The sequence below is a fragment of the Macaca thibetana genome, chromosome 15 (assembly GCF_024542745.1).
Source record: "Macaca thibetana thibetana isolate TM-01 chromosome 15, ASM2454274v1, whole genome shotgun sequence".
NCBI classification, from domain to species: domain Eukaryota; kingdom Metazoa; phylum Chordata; class Mammalia; order Primates; family Cercopithecidae; genus Macaca; species Macaca thibetana.
This window is the reverse complement of record NC_065592.1, coordinates 77,565,185-77,587,988: the sequence shown is the minus strand read 5'-3', so window position 1 is coordinate 77,587,988 and position 22,804 is coordinate 77,565,185. Positions and strand designations below refer to the sequence as shown.

The 22,804-nt window shown below is 36.5% G+C and overlaps 1 protein-coding gene across 14 annotated transcripts in view; it reads right to left on the bottom strand.

Annotated features, from left to right (window-relative positions):
• RFX3 (regulatory factor X3) overlaps positions 1-22,804 on the bottom strand; it is a 311,425-nt gene that overhangs the window by 31,414 nt on the left and 257,207 nt on the right. For all 14 annotated transcript variants that reach the window (XM_050762011.1, XM_050762008.1, XM_050762003.1 and 11 more), the window contains 3 exons: positions 21,469-21,566; positions 18,264-18,413; positions 12,370-12,578 (listed from right to left, as the gene is read on the bottom strand). In XM_050762011.1, the coding sequence (XP_050617968.1) occupies positions 12,370-12,578; positions 18,264-18,413; positions 21,469-21,566 (457 nt within the window). The remainder of the gene's footprint in view (positions 1-12,369; positions 12,579-18,263; positions 18,414-21,468; positions 21,567-22,804) is intronic.

Sequence of the window (22,804 nt, the reverse complement as noted above, 5' to 3'; positions counted from 1 at the left end):
ACAAATAACCAAAGATAGTTACAGCTGCAGCACAATATTTGTACTAGTGAGAAACTAGGAGGAGAAAGTAAATATCATTAAAAAGATAATCTAGTAGGATGCTGATTAAACAAGTTATGGCTCATTTAGATATAAAATTGTATGCATATAAGTAGTTAAAAATGAAGTAGACAAATAAGTAGTAACATGGAAAGATGTTTATAATATAATGGTTAAGTTGAAGCAAGATATATGAGCTCATTTACATAAAAACACTCCATACTTCAAAACATTCCTACCCCCAAGTAAACTGGAATATCTAATACTTTATTAGCATTGAGATCACACATTTCATTAAAGTAGTATTAGTTACTTTAAATGTTTATATCCTTTTACTTGAACTTATCCAAAGATATATGTACGATTGTATATGAAGATAATCATGATAGCATTTTAAAAAACTGTATCAAAATACCAAAACCCATCTTAATGTTCAAGAATAAGGGAATGTCTAAATAATGTATAAGGCATAAACATAATGAAATAGTACGAGGACATTAAACATTATGTTTCTGAAGATATTTAATGGCAAGAAATGCTTAAGATACAATTGCAAATAAAAAATGTTAAGAGAAAAATATAGTTAAATAGTTCACGGGAAACAACTGGATCCCAATTTTATTTAACCCAAAAAGAAAACATTTAACCAGTGGCAATTTCTGGGTAGAAGTTTTTGTATTTCCTAGATTATCTTTTTAAAAAATTAATTTTTTTTTTTTTTTAGAGATGGGGGTCTTGCTGTATTGTCCAGGCTGGGGTGCAGTGATGCCATTATAGTGATTCACTGCAGCATTGAACTCCTGGGTTCCAGTGATCTTATGCTCCTCACCTCCCATAGGCACTTGCTGCCATGCCCAGCTTATTATTTTATTTTGTTAAAGATGGGGTCTCACTGTGTGGCCCAGGTTGGTCTCGAATTCCTGGACTCAACAGATCCTCCTGCCTCAGCCTCCCAAATAGCTGGGATTACAGGTGCAAGCCCCCATGCCTGGCCTGTATTTACACATTTTCTAATGTGAGCATATATTAACTGCATAATAAAAATATTTATTTTAAAAGATGTCATTCATTATATAATAATACAGAAAAACAATACCGAGTCAGGTGAATGTTAATAAATCTTTTCAGGAATGAATATCACAGATAGAGAATGAGTCTTTCTTTATACATTTCTAAGTTTGAATTTTAGGTCTTTGTATTTCTCTTTCTCTTTTTTTGTTTTGGAGATGGAGTCTCGCTCTTGTTGCCCAGGCTGGAGTGCAATGGCATGATCTCGGTTCACTGCCACCTCCGCCTCTTGGGTTCAAGCGATTCTCCTGCCTCAGCCTCCCGAGTAGCTGGGATTACAAACATGCACCACCACGACTGGCTAATTTTGTATTTTTAGTACAGACAGGGTTTCTCCATGTTGGTCAGGTTGGTGTCGAACTCCCGACCTCAGGTGATCCGCCCACCTTGGCCTTCTGTTAAAATACAATAACCCTGAAATCATGTGAACAACTAAGGAGAATGTTCATAACAAATAGTTTTCTGGTATCATTTTAGAAATGCAAATTCAACTTTTCCAAGAAAATTCACATTTATTTATTCAGCAGATATTTATTGTGTTCCTACTCTGCAGCAGGGTCTTGGTTCAGACAAGAGAGACAAAATTTGGTTTCAAAAAAGATCACATTCTATTAGGCAAGACAGTCAGTAAATATACAAGTAGATAAAAAATATAAAGTTAGAGAGTAAGAGATCCTATAAATCAGGGCCAGAGACTGGAGAGTGATGAGGGCAGGCATTTTAAGTTGGGGTATCTAGAAAATTCTTTCTGAGGAGGTGATATCTGAGCAGAAACTGGATTGAAGTGAGGAAATGAACACAGGTGAAGAATTTTCCTGGCAGAAAGGAGAGCAAATGAAAGAGCTTGAGACAGAACTGTTTGCTGTGTTCAAAGAGCAGCCAGGAGGCTAATGTGGTAGGAAGGCAGTGAGCAAAGAGAAGAATACGTGATAGGGTCTGTACGACTCTAGTGGCTGGACTGTGTAGGGTCTAGTAGGCCATGATAAGGCCTTTGGATTTCATTCTGAGTGTTCTGGAAACTTCTAGATGGTTAGGCAATCACCTTATTTCAGCATAAAATGCACATGTAATACTAAATTCTGTTGGAAGTTTTTTAAAAAAAATTTATTGATCCTCAATTATACTACCTAGTTATTTAAAAAATACTGATATGTATGTCACAAAATTATTGTCATATGTTTAGAAAAGAATCAGCTGGATTGTATCATTAACGCTATATCTACTTTATTCTCTCTGTGTCAGGCTTCCGCTCTACATGCCAAGTATTAAATGACACAATTAACAGTTTAATTGGAATCCTACTGTCCGATTCAGACTTCCGTAAGATATGTTGTAAAATTGACTCCACTGAAGTGTTGCTAAGTTACCATGAATTCAACTCTTTTTAAGATCAGAGTTGTAAACGTTAATTATTTTATAATGGACAAGAAATACCTTTGTATATTTATCTTTATAATTCATCATGTGGAAATTGAAACATATACCCTAACATGTGATAGCCAACCTGCCTCTTCTGAGTGTTTGAAGATGTATCACACCCTTCGGGTAAGAACATCACACCTGTGATCCTTATGTGAACTCACTCTTTGAAAAGTGCTTACAGTTGATTCAGAAAAGAGTATTACTTTTTGGAAGATTCATATATTGTCCAGTTGTAGGCAAACTAGGCACCCTGTGCCTACTTTCAAGCCACAATATCAAAGCTATACATTCCATTCTTTAAAAATGGGATATCTGAATGACCTTCAGGGTGGCCCTGAAGAATGCTTTCTTCTGTTATCCACAAAACACACAAGCTGAGAAATGGCCCACATAACTTCTCCAATTCTGCCCAAGAAAGGCAGTGATTTTTTTTTTCTGCCTCCCAGGGAACCACCATTAGTCACTGAAAGCCAGGTTAGGCAAGGAGAGAGCCCCCATTCAGAGCAGAGACTGTTTGTAGCGCTGTATCAACTGCTATCATGATTCTCTGCAAGTTCATTTCTATATTTCTATGTATGTAAATACATACAAAAAATGTTAGAAATTAAGAGATTAAGCATCTGATTTCAGAACATGAAGGGCCTACTATGTATGTGACTGCCAAATTTATAATGGCATTTACAAATTTACAAATTTTTGGCATCTGCAATGCCAAAAACATTAAAAAATATTCTAATTCTGCTTCTCTGATAGTTTGTGAATGCAATTTTCACTACTCAATATGTTCTTATGTCTCAGTAAAAAACAGTTCAGATATTAAAGGCTCAAGTTTCTAAGTTACTGACTTTGCCTACCAGCAGGAGGTATGCATCTGTCTGAATGCGCCTTTCCTTCAGGGGCCCTGAACTGTATGCTTTCAAGTCTTTTTGAAACGAAAATAATAACCATAATAGTGTCTAATAACAACAAGCCAATTATCCTCAACTCAGGGAGGACAGAGGCCAGGCAAGTGATGATCTACTGGGATTGTATATCTGCAGAGAACAAGAAATGCAAGTAAGTAATTTTCTCTCCTTTCAAGATACCTGCAACAAATCTCTGTGGAATGAAGGCTCCAGGGATGTATTTCTAAAATGACATCGACTAAATATAGAAAAAAAAAAAAAAAAAAACAACCAACAACCACAGGTAGAGGTAAGGGCAAGTCTGACACTAACAACATAAGAAAGCAGTAGGAAGAAAAAAAACACCTTGCTTTTTTGGATGTAGAGGATGGACTCTGACTTTGGTCATGTAAGTTTTGGAACAGCCAGTCAAGTGTACTGCCAGTCAGTGTACTGCTGTTTCATCAATCATTCATGGAGCACATATACCATTTATGTTATTTTCTGGGAAAAAAACTTGATGAATAAAAAACTCTTGGGCAACTGGGAAAATATCTGAAATCTTAAAAAATGTTCCCAAATCAAATTTTCTAATTCTACCATTACTACAACTGTTGCTGCATCTACCTCAAGAACACTGTGATAACGCATTTCAAATCCTTCTGATGTATCAAGGGAAAACATAATTTCTCATCAACACATTTCTCATGAACACCCAGATCCAAATCTAGCACTGGCTTCACTGATGCATACTAGTGGGTCACAGAGCCAGACAACACCTTAATAATTTGCTTCTTGAATTATGTGGGCTAAAGGTACTAAATATATGAGAGGCAGGACTATGGAATTGTACCACTAAAAAAACAAAAACAAAACAACAGCAAAAAACTGGCTGGCTTGCTTTCATTGCATTTGACCCTGGGCTAGACACTAGACGGCTATTTTCAGGACGTAAGGATAATTTAACTCTTAATGAAACATATGATGTGGATCTATATGTCTACTTCAGTTTAAGAAATAAGAATTTGGACCAAATCAGTTGAGAAAGAAAAAAGTCACTTATAATAAAACCAAAGGAACTACCATCATAATTAAAAGACCTCTGATTCCATCATTATAACCAACGGTAGTCAAAACAATATGGAAATCCTATAGTCTGGGTTTACTGAGTTCACAAGTACTATTCGTTCCTAAATTCTGTTACTTATTCATAGTCTTTCCTTCCTCACAACGAGCTTTGGACTCACCACTGATGTCCAGATGATGACCATAGTGTAGACACAGCTACAGTCGGGCGTATGTCTTATGGCCACCACTTTCTGATATGTGCATGGCCGCACAGACTCTACACTAGAGACTGCCTATGCTTTACAGCAGACATTAACCTTAGGGCCAAATCAGTGGGGCCAGCTTTCTCTAAAGCAGCTAAAAAATGAACTCTTACCACAAGAACAAATGCCAGAGTTAAAAATATAATTTACCCGACTTACGAAAGAATTCCATCCTACATATATGGTAAAGACACTGACTTACAAAGGTCATAAATGCTGGTTTTTTCTTTTTTTTAATTATACTTTATGTTCTAGGGTACATGTGCACAACGTGCAGGTTTGTTACATATGTATACATGTGCCATGTTGATGTGCTGCACCCATTAACTCGTCATTTACATTAGGTATATCTCCTAATGCTATCCCTCTCCCCTCCCCCAATCCCACAACAGGCCCCGGTGTGTGCTGTTCCCCTTCCTGTGTCCAAGTGTTCTCATTGTTTAATTCCCACCTATGAGTGAGAACATGCGGTGTTTGGTTTTCTGCCCGTGCAATAGTTTGCTGAGAATGATGGTTTACAGCTGCATCCATGTCCCTACAAAGGACATGAACTCATCCTTTTTTATGGCTGCATAGTATTCCATGGTGTATATGTGCCACATTTTCTTAATCCAGTCTGTCGTTGATGGACATTTGGGTTGGTTCCAAGTCTTTGCTATTGTGAATAGTGCCACAATAAACATACATATGCGTGTGTCTTATAGCAGCATGATTTATAATCCTTTGGGTATATACCCAGTACTGGGATGGCTGGGTCAAATGGTATTTCTAGTTCTAGATCCTTAAGGAATCACCACACTGTCTTCCACAATGGTTGAAGTAGTTTACACTCCCACCAACAGTGTAAAAGTGTTCCTATTTCTCCACATCCTCTCCAGCACCTATTGTTTCCTGACTTTTTAATGATCGCCATTCTAACTGGTGTGAGACAGTATCTCATTGTGGTTTTGATTTGCATTTCTCTGATGGCTAGTGATGGTGAACATTTTTTCATGTGTCTGTTGGCTGTATAAATGACTTCTTTTGAGAAGTGTCTGTTCATATCCTTTGCCCACTTTTTGATGGGGTTTTTTTCTTGTAAATTTGTTTGAATTCTTTGTAGGTTCTGGATATTAGCCCTTTGTCAGATGAGTAGATTGCAAAAATTTTCTCCCATTCTGTAGGTTGCCTGCTCACTCTGATGGTAGTTTCTTTTGTTGTGCAGAAGCTCTTTAGTTTCATTAGATCCCATTTGTCAATTCTGGCTTTTGTTGCCATTGCTTTTGGTGTTTTAGACATGAAGTCCTTGCCCATGCCTATCTCCTGAATGGTATTGCCTAGGTTTTCTTCCAGGGTTGTTATGGTTTTAGGTCTAACACGTACGTCTCTAATCCATCTTGAATTAATTTTTGTATAAGGTGTAAGGAAGAGATCCAGTTTCAGCTTTCTACTTATGGCTAGCCAGTTTTCCCAGCACCATTTATTAAATAGGGAATCATTTCCACATTTCTTGTTTTTGTCAGGTGTGTCAAAGATCAGATGGTTGTAGATGTGTGGTATTATTTCTGAGGGCTCTGTTCTGTTCCACTGGTCTATATCTCTGTTTTGGTACCAGTACCATGCTGTTTTGGTTACTGTAGCCTTGTAGTATAGTTTGAAGTCAGGTAGCGTGATACCTCCAGCTTTGTTCTTTTGGCTTAGGATTATCTTGGCATTGCGGACTCTTTTTTGGTTCCATATGAACTTTAAAGTAGTTTTTTCCAATTCTGTGAAGAAGGTCATTGGTAGCTTAATGGGGATGGCATTGAATCTATAAATTACCTTGGGAAGTATGGCCATTTTCATGATATTGATTCTTCCCATCCATGAGTATGGAATGTTCTTCCATTTGTTTGTGTCCTCTTTTATTTCACTGAGCAGTGGTTTGTGGTTCTCCTTGAAGAGGTCCTTTACATCTCTTGTAAGTTGGATTCCTAGGTATTTTATTCTCTTTGAAGCAATTGTGAATGGGAGTTCATTCATGATTTGGCTCTCTGTTTGTTATTGGTGTATAAGAATGCCTGTGATTTCTGCACATTGATTTTGTATCCTGAGACTTTGCTGAAGTTGCTTATCAGCTTAAGGAGATTTTGGGCTGAGACGATGGGGTTTTCTAAATATACAATCATGTCATCTGTAAACAGGGACAATCTGACTTCCTCTTTTCCTAATTGAATACCCTTTATTTCTTTCTCTTGCCTGACTGCCCTGGCCAGAACTTCCAACACTATGTTGAATAGGAGTGGTGAGAGAGGACATCCCTGTCTTGTGCCAGTTTTTGAGGGGAATGCTTCAAGTTTTTGCCCATTCAGTGTGATATTGGCTGTGGGTTTGTCATAAACAGCTCTTATTATTTTGAGATAAGTTCCCTCGGTACCTAATTTATTGAGAGTTTTTAGCATGAAGGGCTGTTGAATTTTGTCAAAGGCCATTTCTGCATCTATTGAGATAATCACGTAGTTTTGTCTTTGGTTCTGTTTATATGCTGGATTACGTTTATTGATTTTCATATATTGAACCAGCCTTGCATCCCAGGGATGAAGCCCACTTGATCATGATGTATAAGCTTTTTGATGTGCCGCTGAATTCGGTTTGCCAGGATTTTATTGAGGATTTTTGCATCGATGTTCATCAGGGATATTGGTCTAAAACTTTCTTTTTTTTGTTGTGTCTCTGCCAGGCTTTGGTATCACGATGATGTTGGTCTCATAAAAAGAGTTAGTGAGGATTCCCTCTTTTTCTATTGATTGGAATAGTTTCAGAAGGAATGGTACCAGCTCCTCCTTGTACCTCTGGTAGAATTCGGCTGTGAATCTGTCTGGTCCTGGATTTTTTTTGGTTGGTAGGCTATTAATTATTGCCTCAATTTCAGAGCCTGTTATTGGAGTATTCAGGGATTCAACTTCTTCCTGGTTTAGTCTTGGGAGAGTGTAGGTGTCCAGGAATTCATCCATTTTTTCTAGGTTTTCTAGTTTATTTGCGTAGAGGTGTTTATAGTATTCTTTGATGGTGGTCTGTATTTCTGTGGGGTTGGTGGTGATATCCCCTTTATCACTTTTTATTGCATCTATTTGATTCTTTTCTCTTCTTTATTAGTCTTGCTAGCGGTCTATCAATTTTGTTGATCTTTTCAAAAAAACAGCTCCTCTATTCATTGATTTTTTGAAGGGTTTTGTGTGTCTCTATCTCCTTCAGTTATGCTCTGATCTATTACTTGCCTTCTGCTAGCTTTTGAATGTGTTTGCTCTTGCTTCTCTAGTTCTTTTAATTGTGACATTAGCGTGTCAATTTTAGATCTTTCCTGCCTTCTCTTGTGGACATTTAGTGCTATAAATTTCCCTCTACAAACCGCTTTAAATGTGTCCCAGAGATTCTGGTATGTTGTACCTTTGTTCTCATTGGTTTCAAAGAACATCTTTATTTCTGCCTTCATTTCGTTATGTACCCAGTAGTCATTCAGGAGCAGGTTGTTCAGTTTCCACGTGGTTGGGAGGTTTCGATTTTCTTAATCCTGAGTTTTAGTTTGATTGCACTGTGGTCTGAGAGACAGTTTGTTACAATTTCTGTTCTTTTACATTTGCTGAGGAGTGCTTTACTTCCAACTATGTGGTCAGTTTTGGAATAAGTGTGATGTGGTGCTGAGAAAAATGTACATTCTGTTGATTTGGGGTGGAGAATTCTGTAGATGTCTGTTAGGTCCGCTTGGTGCAGAGTTGAGTTCAATTCCTAGATAATCCTAGTTAACTTTCTGTTTTGTTGATCTGTCTAATGTTGACAGTGGGGTGTTAAAGTCTCCCATTATTATTGTGTGGGAGTCTAAGTCTCTTTGTAAGTCTCTAAGGACTTGCTTTATGAATCTGGGTGCTCCTGTATTGGGTGCATATATATTTAGGGTAGTTAGCTCTTCTTGTTGAATTGATCCCTTTACCATTATGTAATGGCCTTCTTTGTCTCTTTTGATCTTTGTTGGTTTACAGTCTGTTTTATCAGAGACTAAGATTGCAACCCCTCACTTTGTTTTTGTTTTCCATTTGCTTGGTAGATCTTCCATCTCTTTATTTTGAGCCTACATGTGCCTCTGCACGTGAGATGGGTCTCCTGAATATAGCAAACTGATGGGTCTTGACTCTTTATCCAATTTGCCAGTCTGTTTTTTTTAATTGGAGCATTTAGCACATTTACATTTAAGGTTAATATTGTTATGTGTGAACTTGATCCTGTCATTATGATATTAGCTGGTTATTTTGCTCGTTAGTTGATGCAGTTTCTTCCTAGCATCGATGGTCTTTACATTTTGGCATGTTTTTGCAGTGGCTGGTACTGGCTGTTCCTTTCCAAGTTTAGTGCTTCCTTCAGGAGCTCTTGTCGGGCAGGCCTGGTGGTGACAAATCTCTCAGCATTTGCATGTCTGTAGAGGATTTTATTTCTTCTTCACTTATGAAACTTTGTTTGGCTGGATATGAAATTCTGGGTTGAAAATCCTTTTCTTTAAGAATGTTGAATATTGGCCCCCACTTTCTTCTGGCTTGTAGAGTTTCTGCCGAGAGATCTGCTGTTAGTCTGATGGGCTTCCCTTTGTGGGTAACCTGGCCCTTCTCTCTGGCTGCCCTTAACATTTCTTCCTTCATTTCAACTTTGGTGAATCTGACAATTATGTGTCTTGGAGTTGCTCTTCTCGAGGAGCATCTTTGTGGAGTTCTCTGTATTTCCTGAATTTGAACATTGGCCTGCCTTGCTAGGTTGGGGAAGTTCTCCTGGATAATATCCCACAGAGTGTTTTCCAACTTGGTTCCATTCTCCCCGTCACTTTCAGGTACACCAATCAGACGTAGATTTGGTCTTTTCACATAGTCCCATATTTCTTGGAGGCTTTGTTCATTTCTTTTTACTCTTTTTTCCTCTAAACTTCGCTTCTCACTTCATTTCATGCATTTGATCTTCAATCACTGATACCCTTTCATCCAGTTGAGTCAGTTACTGAAGCTTGTGCATTTGTCACGTAGTTCTTGTGTCATGGTTTTCATCTCTATCAGGTTGTTTAAGGGCTTCTCTACATTGGTTATTCTAGTTAGCCATTCATCAAATCTTTTTTCAAGGTTTTTAGCTTCTTTGTGCTGGGTTTGTACTTCCTCCTTTAGCTCAGAGAAGTTTGTTTGTCTGAAGCCTTCTTCTCTCAATTTGTCAAAGTCATTCTCCATCCAGCTTTGTTCCATTGCTGGCGAGGAGCTGCGTTCCTTTGGAGGGGGAGAGGTGCTCTGATTTTTAGAATTTTCAGCTTTTCTGTGCTGCTTTTTCCCCATCTTTGTGGTTTTATCTACCTTTGGTCTTTGCTGATGGTGACATACAGATGGGGTTTTGGTGTGGATATCCTTTCTGTTTGTTAGTTTTCCTTCTAACAGTAAGGACCCTCAGCTGTAGGTCAGTTGGAGTTTGCTCGAGGTCCACTGCAGACCCTGTTTGCCTGCGTATCAGCAGCGGAGGCTGCAGAAGAGTGAATACTGCTAAACAGCAAATGTTGCTGCCTGATCGTTCCTCTGGAAGCTTCGTCTCAGAGGTGTACTTGGCCGTGTGAGGTGTGAGGTGTCAGTCTGCCCCTAGTGGGGGATGTCTCCCAGTTAGGGGATACTTGGGGATCAGGAACTCACTTGAGCAGGTAGTCTGTCAGTTCTCAGACCTCAAACTCTGTGCTGGGAGAATCACTACTCTCTTCAAAGCTGTCAGACAGGGACATTTACATCTGCAGAGGTTTCTGCTGCCTTTTGTTTGGCTATGCCCTGTCCCCAGAGGTGGAGTCTACAGAGGCAGGCAGGCCTCCTTGAGATGCTGTGGGCTCCACCCAGTTTGAGCTTCCTGGCTGCTTTGTCTACCTACTTAAGATTCAGCAACAGTGGGTGCCCCTCCCCCAGCCTCCCTGATGCCTTGTAGTTCGATCTCAGACTGCTGTGCTAGCAATGAGGGAGGCTCCATGGGCGTGGGACCCTCTGAGCCAGGCGCGGGATATAATCTCCTGGTGTGCCATTTGCTAAGACCCTTGGTAAAGCGCAGTATTAGGGTGGGAGTGACCCAATTTTCCAGGTGTTGTGTGTCACGGTTTCCCTTGGCTAGGAAAGGGAATTCTCTGACCCCTCACGCTTCCTGGGTGAGGCGATGCCTCATCCTGCTTCGGCTCTCACTCACTGGGCTGCACCCACTGTCCTGCACCCACTGTCCGACATGCCCCAGTGAGGTGAACCCGGTACCTCAGTTGGAAGTGCAGAAATCATCTGTCTTCTGTGTTGCTCATGCTGGGATCTGGAGGCTGGAGCTGTTCCTATTCGGCCATCTTGGAACTGCCTCATAAATGCTGTTTTTAATTTTTGTGGCGGAGTTATGGTCAACAGCTCATCCCATCATTTGATATATGTCATGTAATCAGAAAGCCCTTTTCTTCTGGGTGCTTCTATGTCTACAAAAGTACACATTTCTATCTATACTATTTTAGTCAAAAACTGATTTATATTATTAATAAGCTATGTTACTGTCTACTAGATTACTGGCAATCATTAGAATCACCAGGAGAGCTTTGTGAAAAAAAATCCTGATTATCCTCATTCCTAATCACTATCTTTTTTTTTTTTGAGACGGAGTCTCACTCTGTCGCCTAGGCTGGAGTGCAGTGGCACGATCTCGGCTCACTGCAAGCTCTGCCTCCTGGGTTCACGCCATTCTCCTGACTCAGTCTCCCAAGTAGCTGGGACTATAGGCTCCTGCCCCCATGCCCAGCTAATTTTTTGTATTTTTAGTGGAGATGGGGTTTCACTGTGTTAGTCAGGATGGTCTCCATCTCCTCAGCTCGTGATCCAACCACCTCGGCCTCCCAAAGTGCTGGGATTACAGGCATGAATCACCATGCTCAGCCACTAATCACTGTCTCTTACCCACCAAGATTTTGATTTAGTAGGTCTTGGAAGGCACTTAGGATTTGTTTCTTTGTTTTACATTAATTCTGATGTGCAGCCAGGTTTGAAAACAGTTATAACTGATAGAAGCAAGAAGGTAGATAGTTCTGGGTATGCATCAGAATCAACTGAAGTACTTTTTAAGACATAAATTGCTGGGCCTTATCTCTACAGGTTCTGATACAGGTAGATTTGGAGGAGGTGCTAGGAATTTGCATTTCTAACATGTTTCCAATTGATAGTGATGCTACTGGTATAGGGACCACATTCTGAACATCACTAAACAGAGAACTAAAGGAGACTAGTGTTAGGCCTCAAGAAAGAAGTCTAAATAATGTATGTTGCAAGAGGGAGTACAGTAGCCCTTTTCTGATTATTGCTGAATACATTATCTAGACTGGAATCTCAGATGTTCACATCTGAGGACATCTAGGGCTTTGAGCAAGAGATTTCTTTTCCTAGCAGAAAGTTCATTTCTCTAAGTTTCCTGGTACATTTCCATGATGTTGTAATCACTGACTTGGGTTGAAGGTAGTTGTAACAGGGAGTTTCCACAAACTAAAGTCTTTACTCCTTTCTTTTCTTTTGTCACAGAAGCATATACACACACATACACACACATATTTGCAGAATATGAAGAAGCAAGTCTAGGAAAAACCTAGATGATACCTGTAGAAAGACCATTTTAGCAGAAATTGCCTGGCGGCTTTAGGAAAACTGGGTCTTCCTTCATAGGGTTTCAGTGCTTGCATCATCACATTGTCAAGCCACGCAGCCCACTGCTCCAGGGTGCTCTGCTGCTGAAGAGTCATCTTGAAATCTGTTTCTAGTCTCTGAACCATGTTGTCATCACACTGGCACACCCAGGAAGCCTGCTCCTGAGACAGTAACACAGAAAGCAAAGGAAAAGTTCAACTCAGCATCCTTTCATTGAACATCAGCACACACACCAGATGCAAGAACAGAGCTTCACACAGTTAAATGAATCCAGAAAATAAAAAACTACTGTCAATTGTTAGGGTAACACAATCTTTATCAGTTTTAAGGGATGAATATTTCTTGTTGCTCACTCTGGTACATAAAAAAGTGATGTCACATGTAAGTATGATTTGGTTTTTCTACATTAACTAGTCTGTGTAAAAGACTAAAATACATGATTACTTCAAAAAACAGAAGTCTGAACCTACAGTAGGCAGGGTCTTTCATTCTATTCAGCTTTCACACTGCTTTCAGAAGTTCTCTTTTTGTTCCCCATCAGATAAAACTTTAAAACCAATTCATTTGAGAAGATTTAGGGTAAATCAGACAGATAAACAGATACAATCGGCCAAAAGTGGTCCCCTCAAGATTAAAACAGAAACAAACACTGAATGGTACTAGGTAGAAGCATATGCTGTTATGAGTTCTATGGATTGGGAACAGAAATCTCAAGGGCTATCAAGGCAAGGCTACGAATGCAAATTAATTCAGAGAACTGAAAACAACAATAACAACAACAACAAAAAATCTTTTGAGAAAATGCAGACATGCTTCCTGCCAAAAAATGTGATTATTGCAATTTTCCTTCTGGTTCTGGTTGGAAAATGTTTGGTAACAGCAATGAAAATAGCAAATTTTAAAGCTACTTTTCAGTGGTTGCCATAAGTATTGTGATGTCTCCAGTGCTATGTTGTATTTTAAGATTTAAAAAAACCTATTCATTCAAGGCAAAACATAATTATTTGGTAATGTAATATTTGATGGGGAATGAGAAGACATAGGCTTTAGGGTCTGAATTAACAAAACTAACCTCGAGCAATTAATTTAGGTGGGCCTCAGTTTCCCTAAGCATAATATTAAACAAATGAAATTTAATGAAAAATTTTAAGCTGGGTTCGTTGTGTCCAGATAATTTTGTCAAGACAGATTTCTTTGGAGAAGTGTCTATGAGGCTCCCAATAAAACCCTGTGAATATATACGTATTTTTCTCAAAAGGGTGTCTATAGTTTTTTTTTTTCTATATGCTCTCAAAAAATCAAATTCATTCAAATTGACAACTTCAACGGAATAAATCCATTATCTCCTTCTTCTAGTTCCAGGATCTCTCCTGATCCTACAGACTTTACCTATTCAAGGGACATTTCAACCTGGAGGCACTTCAAATGCAAAATGCCCCAAACTTAACTTATTTTAAATTCTCAGGGAAACCTACTGTTTCTTCTGTATCTCAGCTGATGATATTATTCACTGTCTTTTTTCTCTTAACTAATTAATCATAAATCCATTCAGATGTTACCTTCTGAATACCACTTTTAAATATTTTAAGTATACTAAAATATAATTATAGAAAAAACTGTAAATACAAACAAGCTAAAAAGGAACAAAACATTAAGAATACTTAAAATGGCAACAGTAAGAAATTATGGCATGTCATGCTGATGCATGTACCTTTCAAACTTTTCTCTGCATATATAAATATATATATTTATGCATATATTATAATACACACATACACTATATTATTTATGCATACATTTATATTTTAAATATATATTTGTAATATAAAACACTCATATTTATACATACATTTTATATTATTATATGCTTATACATACTTAAATGTTTAAAATAAAAGAGGATCATATTATATTTTCTATTAGATATTCTGATTAGTTTCACTTAGAAATATATAGTAACCATCTTTCCATGTAGGCAAATTAGACCTATATTTATTGTCCACTGAATGAATTTGTTTTATTGCATAATGTACTATTATTTATATAACCAATCCCACATAGTTAGACATTTGTTTGATTTGTTTGTTCCAACATTTTAGTATTACAAATAAAGCTGAAATTAGCAGGATAGGTTTTTTTGTTTGTTTGCACATTGATAACTGGAAGGAGAAACTTACTAGTATCCATGAAGCAATTTAATTTCATATCTTACCATAAATTCAAACTCACTATTTACTTGGCAGTTAGTTTTTGCCAAGAAAAGATGATAATCTAAAACCTAACTTAGAGAAATAAACCACAGCACATTATTCTGACTTTTCAAACTAATTTATATTATACTTCATTTTACTACTCTCTTCAGTGAAAATATACTAACAATAGAGCACATTGTAAATATTTCCCTGTGAAACGAATGTAGATATTTCAAGTCTATAATTGAAAAAGCTAAGGACATTTACAGATGTTCTTAACTTAGAAAAAAATATATATCCAAAATGAAAAGTAGTCAGGAGCTTCAAAATCAGAATGCTTTTAAATACAGAAACATAAGTATATGCAATAGCTAAGTTATCAAGTCAGCCCACCCAAACCTATTTAGCCCATAATGTGGACTTCAAAAACCACCCATTTACACAAAAAAATTAGAGAATGATGCCATTGTAATACTATCAATTAAACAGGAAACCAACTGTACTGCAATAGAAAAATTATCTTAAATGCATGAAGAAAAGAAATTTTAATTAGAGAAGAATAGAGCAGTAAAAAGTGATATATGGATATCCTGAAAGGAACTTTTTAGCACTTTCAAGCTCTTAGTGTATTATAATATTGACACACATGTAATTTCATTGTTTTAAATAGAAGTCTCCTTATTACAAGAGCATCATTCGTATATTGTCAGATTATTGAGGTTCATGTTACAGGAGTTGGGACAACTTCCAAATGAACTGGAGATGGGGATAAAGGTGAAAAGGGAGGAAAGGGACTCTGGGAAAATCTGGCAAAACTAGGAAAAGAAAAGGAAAGAAATAAGGGTGTTAAAGACGAAAAGTGCTACCTTGAGAAAGAGATTACTCATTAAAATGTACAGAGCTGTGAAAAGTAAAATGTAGGGGGAAATGAAGGACTCACTACAGTGTCATGGTACTCTGAAAAAAGGAAGAAGGTTTTGGAGGGCAGATGCTGAATCATACGGGTTTCAGCAGTAATGACTATCATGGTGGACCCAGAAAAACATGATAGTCAAAAATAGAGGAAAAGAAAGGGTATTCTCAAAGTTGGCAGGTAGAGGATAAGTAGTACAGTAGACATATCACTGATCATTAATATGCAAAGATGTTCTCAAAGTTAATGCTTATAACCAGGGAAGAACTCATTTGTAGAAATACTTCATTGGAATGCAGATACACAAATACATTTATGTATTTATACATATAATAATACTAACAGAACACTGAAAAACTTTCTCAGATATTATTAGAAATAATTCTTTAAAATGTTTTCTGTTATTGAGTTTAAATTACTTTCTGAAACTAGAAGCTGCCTTCTTCAACTTTTCTTAAGACACTTTTAAACTTTTCTGAAAAAAGATTTGAAATAAATATTACAGTAAATTTTAAGGCAATATAAACTGTTAATATTTTTGCATATTTAGTTAATATATCCTACTGAAATATGTAAAGTAAATGGTTTTGTAAAGCTGAGAAAGTTTGTTCTTGTAAAGATTATGTACTTGTATGTGTGTATGTGTTTTTGTAGATGGATAGATATTTTTTAAAACTTCATATATATAGTTTTACATTAGATACAAATAATATAAAATATTAGATATTGATATCTCTCTCTATATATATCTCAGATGTTTGAACCCAGTCCATGAAAATCACAATGAACAACTAATTTATACTCTAAAATGGATCAAGCCCAAATGTTACTTTTTGGTATATTTTAAATGACAAAACTAGGCAAGAAGTAGAAATTAAAATTTCTAGAAAATAAAATAATTAACAATTAGCTTATTTTTAAAACAACAGTATTGTTTTTTAACAGCTTTACTGAAATGTAATTCACACATTATACAGTTCATTCATCTAAAGAATACTATTCAAAGGTTTCTTCTAGTATATTCGCAAAGTTGTACATCACTCACCACAATCAATTTTACACCTTTTTCATTTTTCTAAAAATAAACCCCATGACTCTTATTTGTTACCTCCCAGTCTTCTCAATCCCCCAGCCCTAAGTAACCACCAATCTATCTTCTGTCTGTATAGATTTATCTATTCTGGAATTTCATATGAATGGAATCACGGAACATGTGATCCTTTGTACCTGGCTTCTTTCACTTAGCATAATGTTTCCAAGGTTCGTCTATGTTGCAGAATGAATCAGAACTTCATTTCTTTTTATTGCCCAATAATATTCCATTGAATGGATAGATCACATTTTGTTTATCTATTAAATCAGTTGACAAACATTTGGGTTGTTTCTGCTTTTATGTGGCTGATATAAATAGTGCTGCTATGTACCTCTATGTATAAGTTTTGTGTGGACATGATTTCATTTCTCCTGGGTATACAACAAGGAGTGGAATTGCTGAGTCATATGGTAACTCTATGTTTATCTTTTTGATAAACTGCCACACTGTTTCCCAAAGTGGCTACAGCATTGTATATTCTGACCAGCAGTGTATGAGGTTCCAATTGTTTACATCCTCACCAATAGGATATGTTATTACATGTCTTTTTGCTTAGACCCATTTTAGAGTAAATGAAATGGTACCTCGCTGTGGTTTTGACTTGTATTTCCCTTGTGGCTAACGAGATTGAGCATCTTTTAATGTGATTCTTGGCCATTTGTCTGTTTTCTTTGGGGAAATGTCTACTCAGATGTTTGTCCATATTTAATCAGGCTGTCTTTTATTACTGGGTTGTAATGGTTCTTTACATATTCTATAAACAAATCCTTTATCACATATATGATTTGCAAAAATCTTCTCACATTCTGTGGGTTGTCATTTCGTGTTCTCGATGGTCTCTTTTGAAACCCCAAAGTTTTAAATGTTGATTACGTACAATTTATGTATTTTTCCTTTTGTTGCTTATGCTTTTGGTAGACAATGATATTGTTTTTATAGGGTAACATTTAGATTCATTACTTTAGAACCAGAAATAAAGTAGTGATTGATATTGAAATTCTATAATACTGTTTCTAACTCAGCTTTTAAAGTGTACTTTAAAGTACAAGTGGGTAATGTGATCACAAGGTTAAACAATATTTTTCATTTGAACTATCACAAGAGCCGAACTTATTGCCTATAATTCTTTTTAAGTGAATAAGTATTTACTAGGCAGCTATAGTAAACTCTGAAATAGAATTGTTCTTAGTTCTTTCAAGGAGGGGCACTAAAATAGAAGTATCTATGCATGTCATGGTACAAATTATTAAATATATAAACAATAATCTAAGATAGGTGTTATAAGGTGGGGAAAATGAAGCCTACAGTAGTTAAGTAACTTGCCCAAGATCCCACAGCTAGTATATGAAAGAGTTTAACTTCTTGCCTGTCTTACTTCAATGACTGTGACCTTTATTAATCTACTAACTATTCAGCAAACACTGGTGATATGTTGTCTTTTAGGACTGTAAATGTGAGCTTACTTTAACCACAAACATGGGAGCGGTATAGCTGTATCTGGGTCAAACTTCTCTCTTTCAGGACACTGTGAATATAGATGCTGCCGGTATATAGATGAGACTTTGAAAAGAAATTTGATGATCCTAATTAAGAAGAACAAACTGGGTATCTTGCCTTAAGAGACATACTTTGCAAGGAAATAGAGTACCTGGACATTGGCAAAGTCGACACGGTTGAGGTCATTAAGCATCTGGTTGATTTGGGAAGTGTTCTGAAGCACTGCACGAGCTGCCTGGGCCAGGTGATTGAGAGACGTGTATCTTCGCAGAGTCTGGGCAAAGGCACTTACAGCGGCAACCTGTAAAGCAATCCAATTAAGTTGGGATTCTGTTTTCTCCAGTAAAACAAACCACTGCCATCTTCAAATCTTTTTTCCCTTGCCAAATTTTAAATGCTTGCCTCTGATACTTATTTAAAATTCATTTGGTGAGAGAGTTTACTTGTAAATTATAGCATTTAAATCTCTAAACCAAGTATTATTTTCCTTTTGAGTAGGTTGAGGTCAAGACTAAAACAAACTCCCACATTCTTTGACATCTGAGTGTAGCATTAATTAAATCAGTCTTGAAAGTAACTTCTTATCCACGGTAAGCAGGAAAAATGTTGGTTTTCATTTCTTTTTTTACTGCTCTTTGGACAGTCAAGTACAAAGTAGGCAAATTTTAAAAGTAGGGATGTGCAGTTTGGCTTTTCAAATAAAAAGAGATCTGGACATTCCTACTCTAAACTGACTTTAAAAATGCATGTCAGAGCATTACCATTCAGATTTATTCTTGCTACCTTTATTTTATAGAAACGAGTAATTTTGAGGTGAAATTACCAGAGGCAAACAACCAGAATAACCCTTTTTCAGAATTACAGTTTCTTTAAAACGGCTATGCAGGAAGTTTCTATTTGTCTCTCAAAATCTACTTTCCATTTTTCTTCATCTTGAAGATTGATCTGAATGGACCACATTAACCTCCCTCCTTGTTCTCTGGCTTCCACTTGGGTTTGACCAATGACAGGCACTATCAGGAGACGGAAGGATGGGAAGAAAGAGTGGTTACCATGGTACCTACTCACTACAACCTCTGCTTGCTGCCTGTTAAGAGTGGAGCCTGCTTTCCTTTTCTAATGTTACCACAGTCCTGAGGGAAAGAGTGGATTTCCTAATGCCATAGCTTTTACCTCTCACCCCTTCATTCCTAGGGATGGTTAGGATTCTCACTATTGCTAGCCCTGGGATGCTTTACTATTCCTCCTTGGTTTTATCAACTTTGTTCATACCTTTGGAAATAAGCTCTTCTTAAACTCTCTTAGATTATCCCCACCTTTGGGTGCATGATTTGTTTCCTGTTCACACCCTGAATAAAGCAGTTTTTTTGAAAGATAGCAAAGATAATGCAAAAAGTCTACATAAAGTCTACATTATCTCATGGAAATTTGTTATGTGCACAATACAGATCTAATAATTTTAATCTTTTAAAAATATATTTTAAAAATGGACAATTTACAGGAATGTATAATATTGCACTCAATCACTTATATGGGTATATAAGGTGTGAGTAGTTGAATGATCATTTGGGAGTGGTAGACGGTGTTCACAGGGAACAGGATGCTCTATCCTGACAGTGAGATGTTTGAGGACTATTTGGAACTTGGGGAGAAGCTCACACATACTCAAAAAAGAATCTTATTCCATTTTTGTGGTTTAAATTAATCCAGTATATACTATGTGCCAGGCTCTGGATTAAGTGCCTTACATATATTATCCTATTCAAATCTCTTAACTATCTTATTAGACACATATGATTTAAAGAAGATAAGTAGCTTGCTCAAGGTTGCAAAGAAACTCCATTAGTGATGGGAATTGACCTGGGCATTTTGATTCCAAAAGCCACAGAAGTTGGAATGCTGTTTTCTCTGTCAGGGTAAATTATCTCTATTAATTGAATGCGGAGAGGAAAAGAGACTGCATATCAGTGAAACCAGAAGAACAGACGGCACCCTCTACTGTGGTGAATCATTCTGGTGAATCATTCAAGCAAACTCTGGAGGTCAATGAGACGGCCAATGTTGCAACTGGATTGTTACCACATTCACTCTGACAACATTGGGAAGGAAGTGCTTTTAGCTGTTTGAGGCATTGTTATAAATGTGACCGAAAGTTGAAAGGATTCCTCGATCATAATGAAAGACCACCTCCTTTTTTGCACACCTCAATGTGGTACTTTACAACAGCACTGCCAAAGAGAAGAACTACCTGCAATGATGGACATGCTCTACATATATGCTGCCTAACATGGGTAGCCAGCAGCCAGAGGAGGCTACTGAGCACTCGAAATGTAACAAGTGTGACTGAGGAGCTAAATTTTTCATTTCACTTAATTTAAAATTCTAATTTAAATAGCCACATGAGGCTGGCCCTACTGTGACAGCACAGCTCTAGAGGAACATTCTAATATGGGCATATCAGTGAAATGTTGCCTTCTATATATGTTTTAGAGAGAGAAAGTTTTATTGCAAACGTTAAGCCCAAGTGAACGAACTGGAGGCTACTTATGTTCCCACAGAGGTTTATCAGCTAAAATAACTTCAATTGACCAACTCTGCCCCCAGATTCAAAGGCAAAGTATATTGCTGGAGTCTGACAGTAAATACAGTCATTGACAAGAAGCCACAAATGTGATTTCTGGTACCAAAATTTAAATAAAATTTAGGATTAGTCCAATCTTGCTATGGGGATATGTTCACAGATTAACTGAAAGTAACATGGCTAGTAGGAGACAAAGTAGAGACTAAAATTTATATCTCTAGCTAAATAATCCACATTCCTGAGATACATTGATTAATTACGAGTTAATTGTTCACTTGATTCACAAAAGCATCCTCCAGTGTTTAGAAAAACACCAAAACATCCTGAAAAAGCAAAACAATATTAATTTCTATGAACTTTTCAGGATATGATAGGTACAGTAAGAAATTTTAGAAATAGAAAATTCCTTCAAATGAAAACTATTTGAATATTCTAGGCTATTATTTTAATATCTGAAATTAAACACATAGTTTATATCTTTCTTATATATATAATTTAGAATATATATACCTAATATATTGTTTAGAAAGGGCTTGTAAATGCACCACGCTTGAAATGCTTCCCTATTCTCTTTGAAAGGAACATTGCCAAACATCTCTTGTGCAAGTTCTTTATTACATGGTTATAAAATACAAATATAAAAATCAGTTTTAAAAGATGATGTATATTATAACCTTAACATTTTACATAATACCGTTTGATAGGATAGATGTAAAGTTCACAGTTCAGAATAATTTCCTAAACACAAAAGAAAAAGCAAGGACATAAAGTATACCTTGGTTTGTATCATTCTCTGTGGAATGTTGTTCATGGCATTGGAAAGCCAACCTTCAAGGCTTTTTGCAAAATTTCGAATGGCTTGGGTCAAGGCACCTAAACATTAAAGAATAAAAGCAGAATAAAAAAGGTATGAAAGAATATTAATTTTTGTGCTAGAATAAAAGAAAATGCTCGTACACAATATCTGATATAGCACAGAACTCATATTGTCCTCATTGATAAAACTTTATTTAACATTATTCCTAATTTTTAAAGCATCCAAGAATTATATTTTGGGCTTTTTCCTTTAAAGTTATTTTGTTCCCAGATACTTGTGACACTTTTTTGGGAAAAAAAGGATTCAAACATTTTTGCTTACAGCAACATATACCAGTTGTGAATATACTTATAGAATATTCTTGCTTGGAAAAAACACTCCTTTCATTAACAGTTTTGTGCTAAAGATTATGTATTTTCTTTAAAATTCTTCGTCTTGTTCTTTCAAGCTCTTAATCTATTTCCATTTCTTTTATTAAAAAGAAAAATAATGCAAAGCTTTCTCTGTTTCTCTATGCATCTATTTACTTAGAATCTATGAATTGGAGTAATTCTCTCTCATCCTTGTTGAAAAGGTAAAAATTAAAATTGTCTGAATTGAAATTTTTGGGTAATTATTTTCCATTTCATTTGGCAGGTAGAGATAAAAGATCAGTATGATAAAATTGCTGTTAGGGAAACCCATATTCTTAAGATATTCCTAAAATAGCTCATTCTGTATTCTTGACATATCTGTTAAAACCTGAAATAGGGACAGGTCCCATGACAGAAGATTTGATGGTGGTCATAAAATAATTAGAAGCATCTTCAGTTATCAGTGATGACTATGACTATTTAATAAGAAAAAATCTGCTTACTGAGATTGCTATATAGTAGGAGACAGAATACTTTTCTTGTACAACAAGTAATTCAGTTAATAGTATTTTACTTCCTCTGTGCCCAAGGCTCCATAGTAGTATAGAGGACAATTATAGACATTTAATAGATAAGTGCCTGAAGCACCCACAACATAAAATTCATCTTTGTAGGTTCTCTATAATGGGGTAGGTATCAAAATATGCTACTATAAGAAACACAGTTATATTTTGGGCCAAGGTCCCCAAGAATATTAATGTTACTGATGGGCTTAAATTCCTTGGTTTTTCTTTCTGTTGTCAAATGAGTCTGACATGATTCTCTATGCTTCTGTTAAAACCAGGTTTTATAAATAATTTCACTTACTCAAGTTATTTGCAAACAATATAAATTTTACTATTCCAATAATAAAGACAACTAAATGCATTTTTAAGAGATTT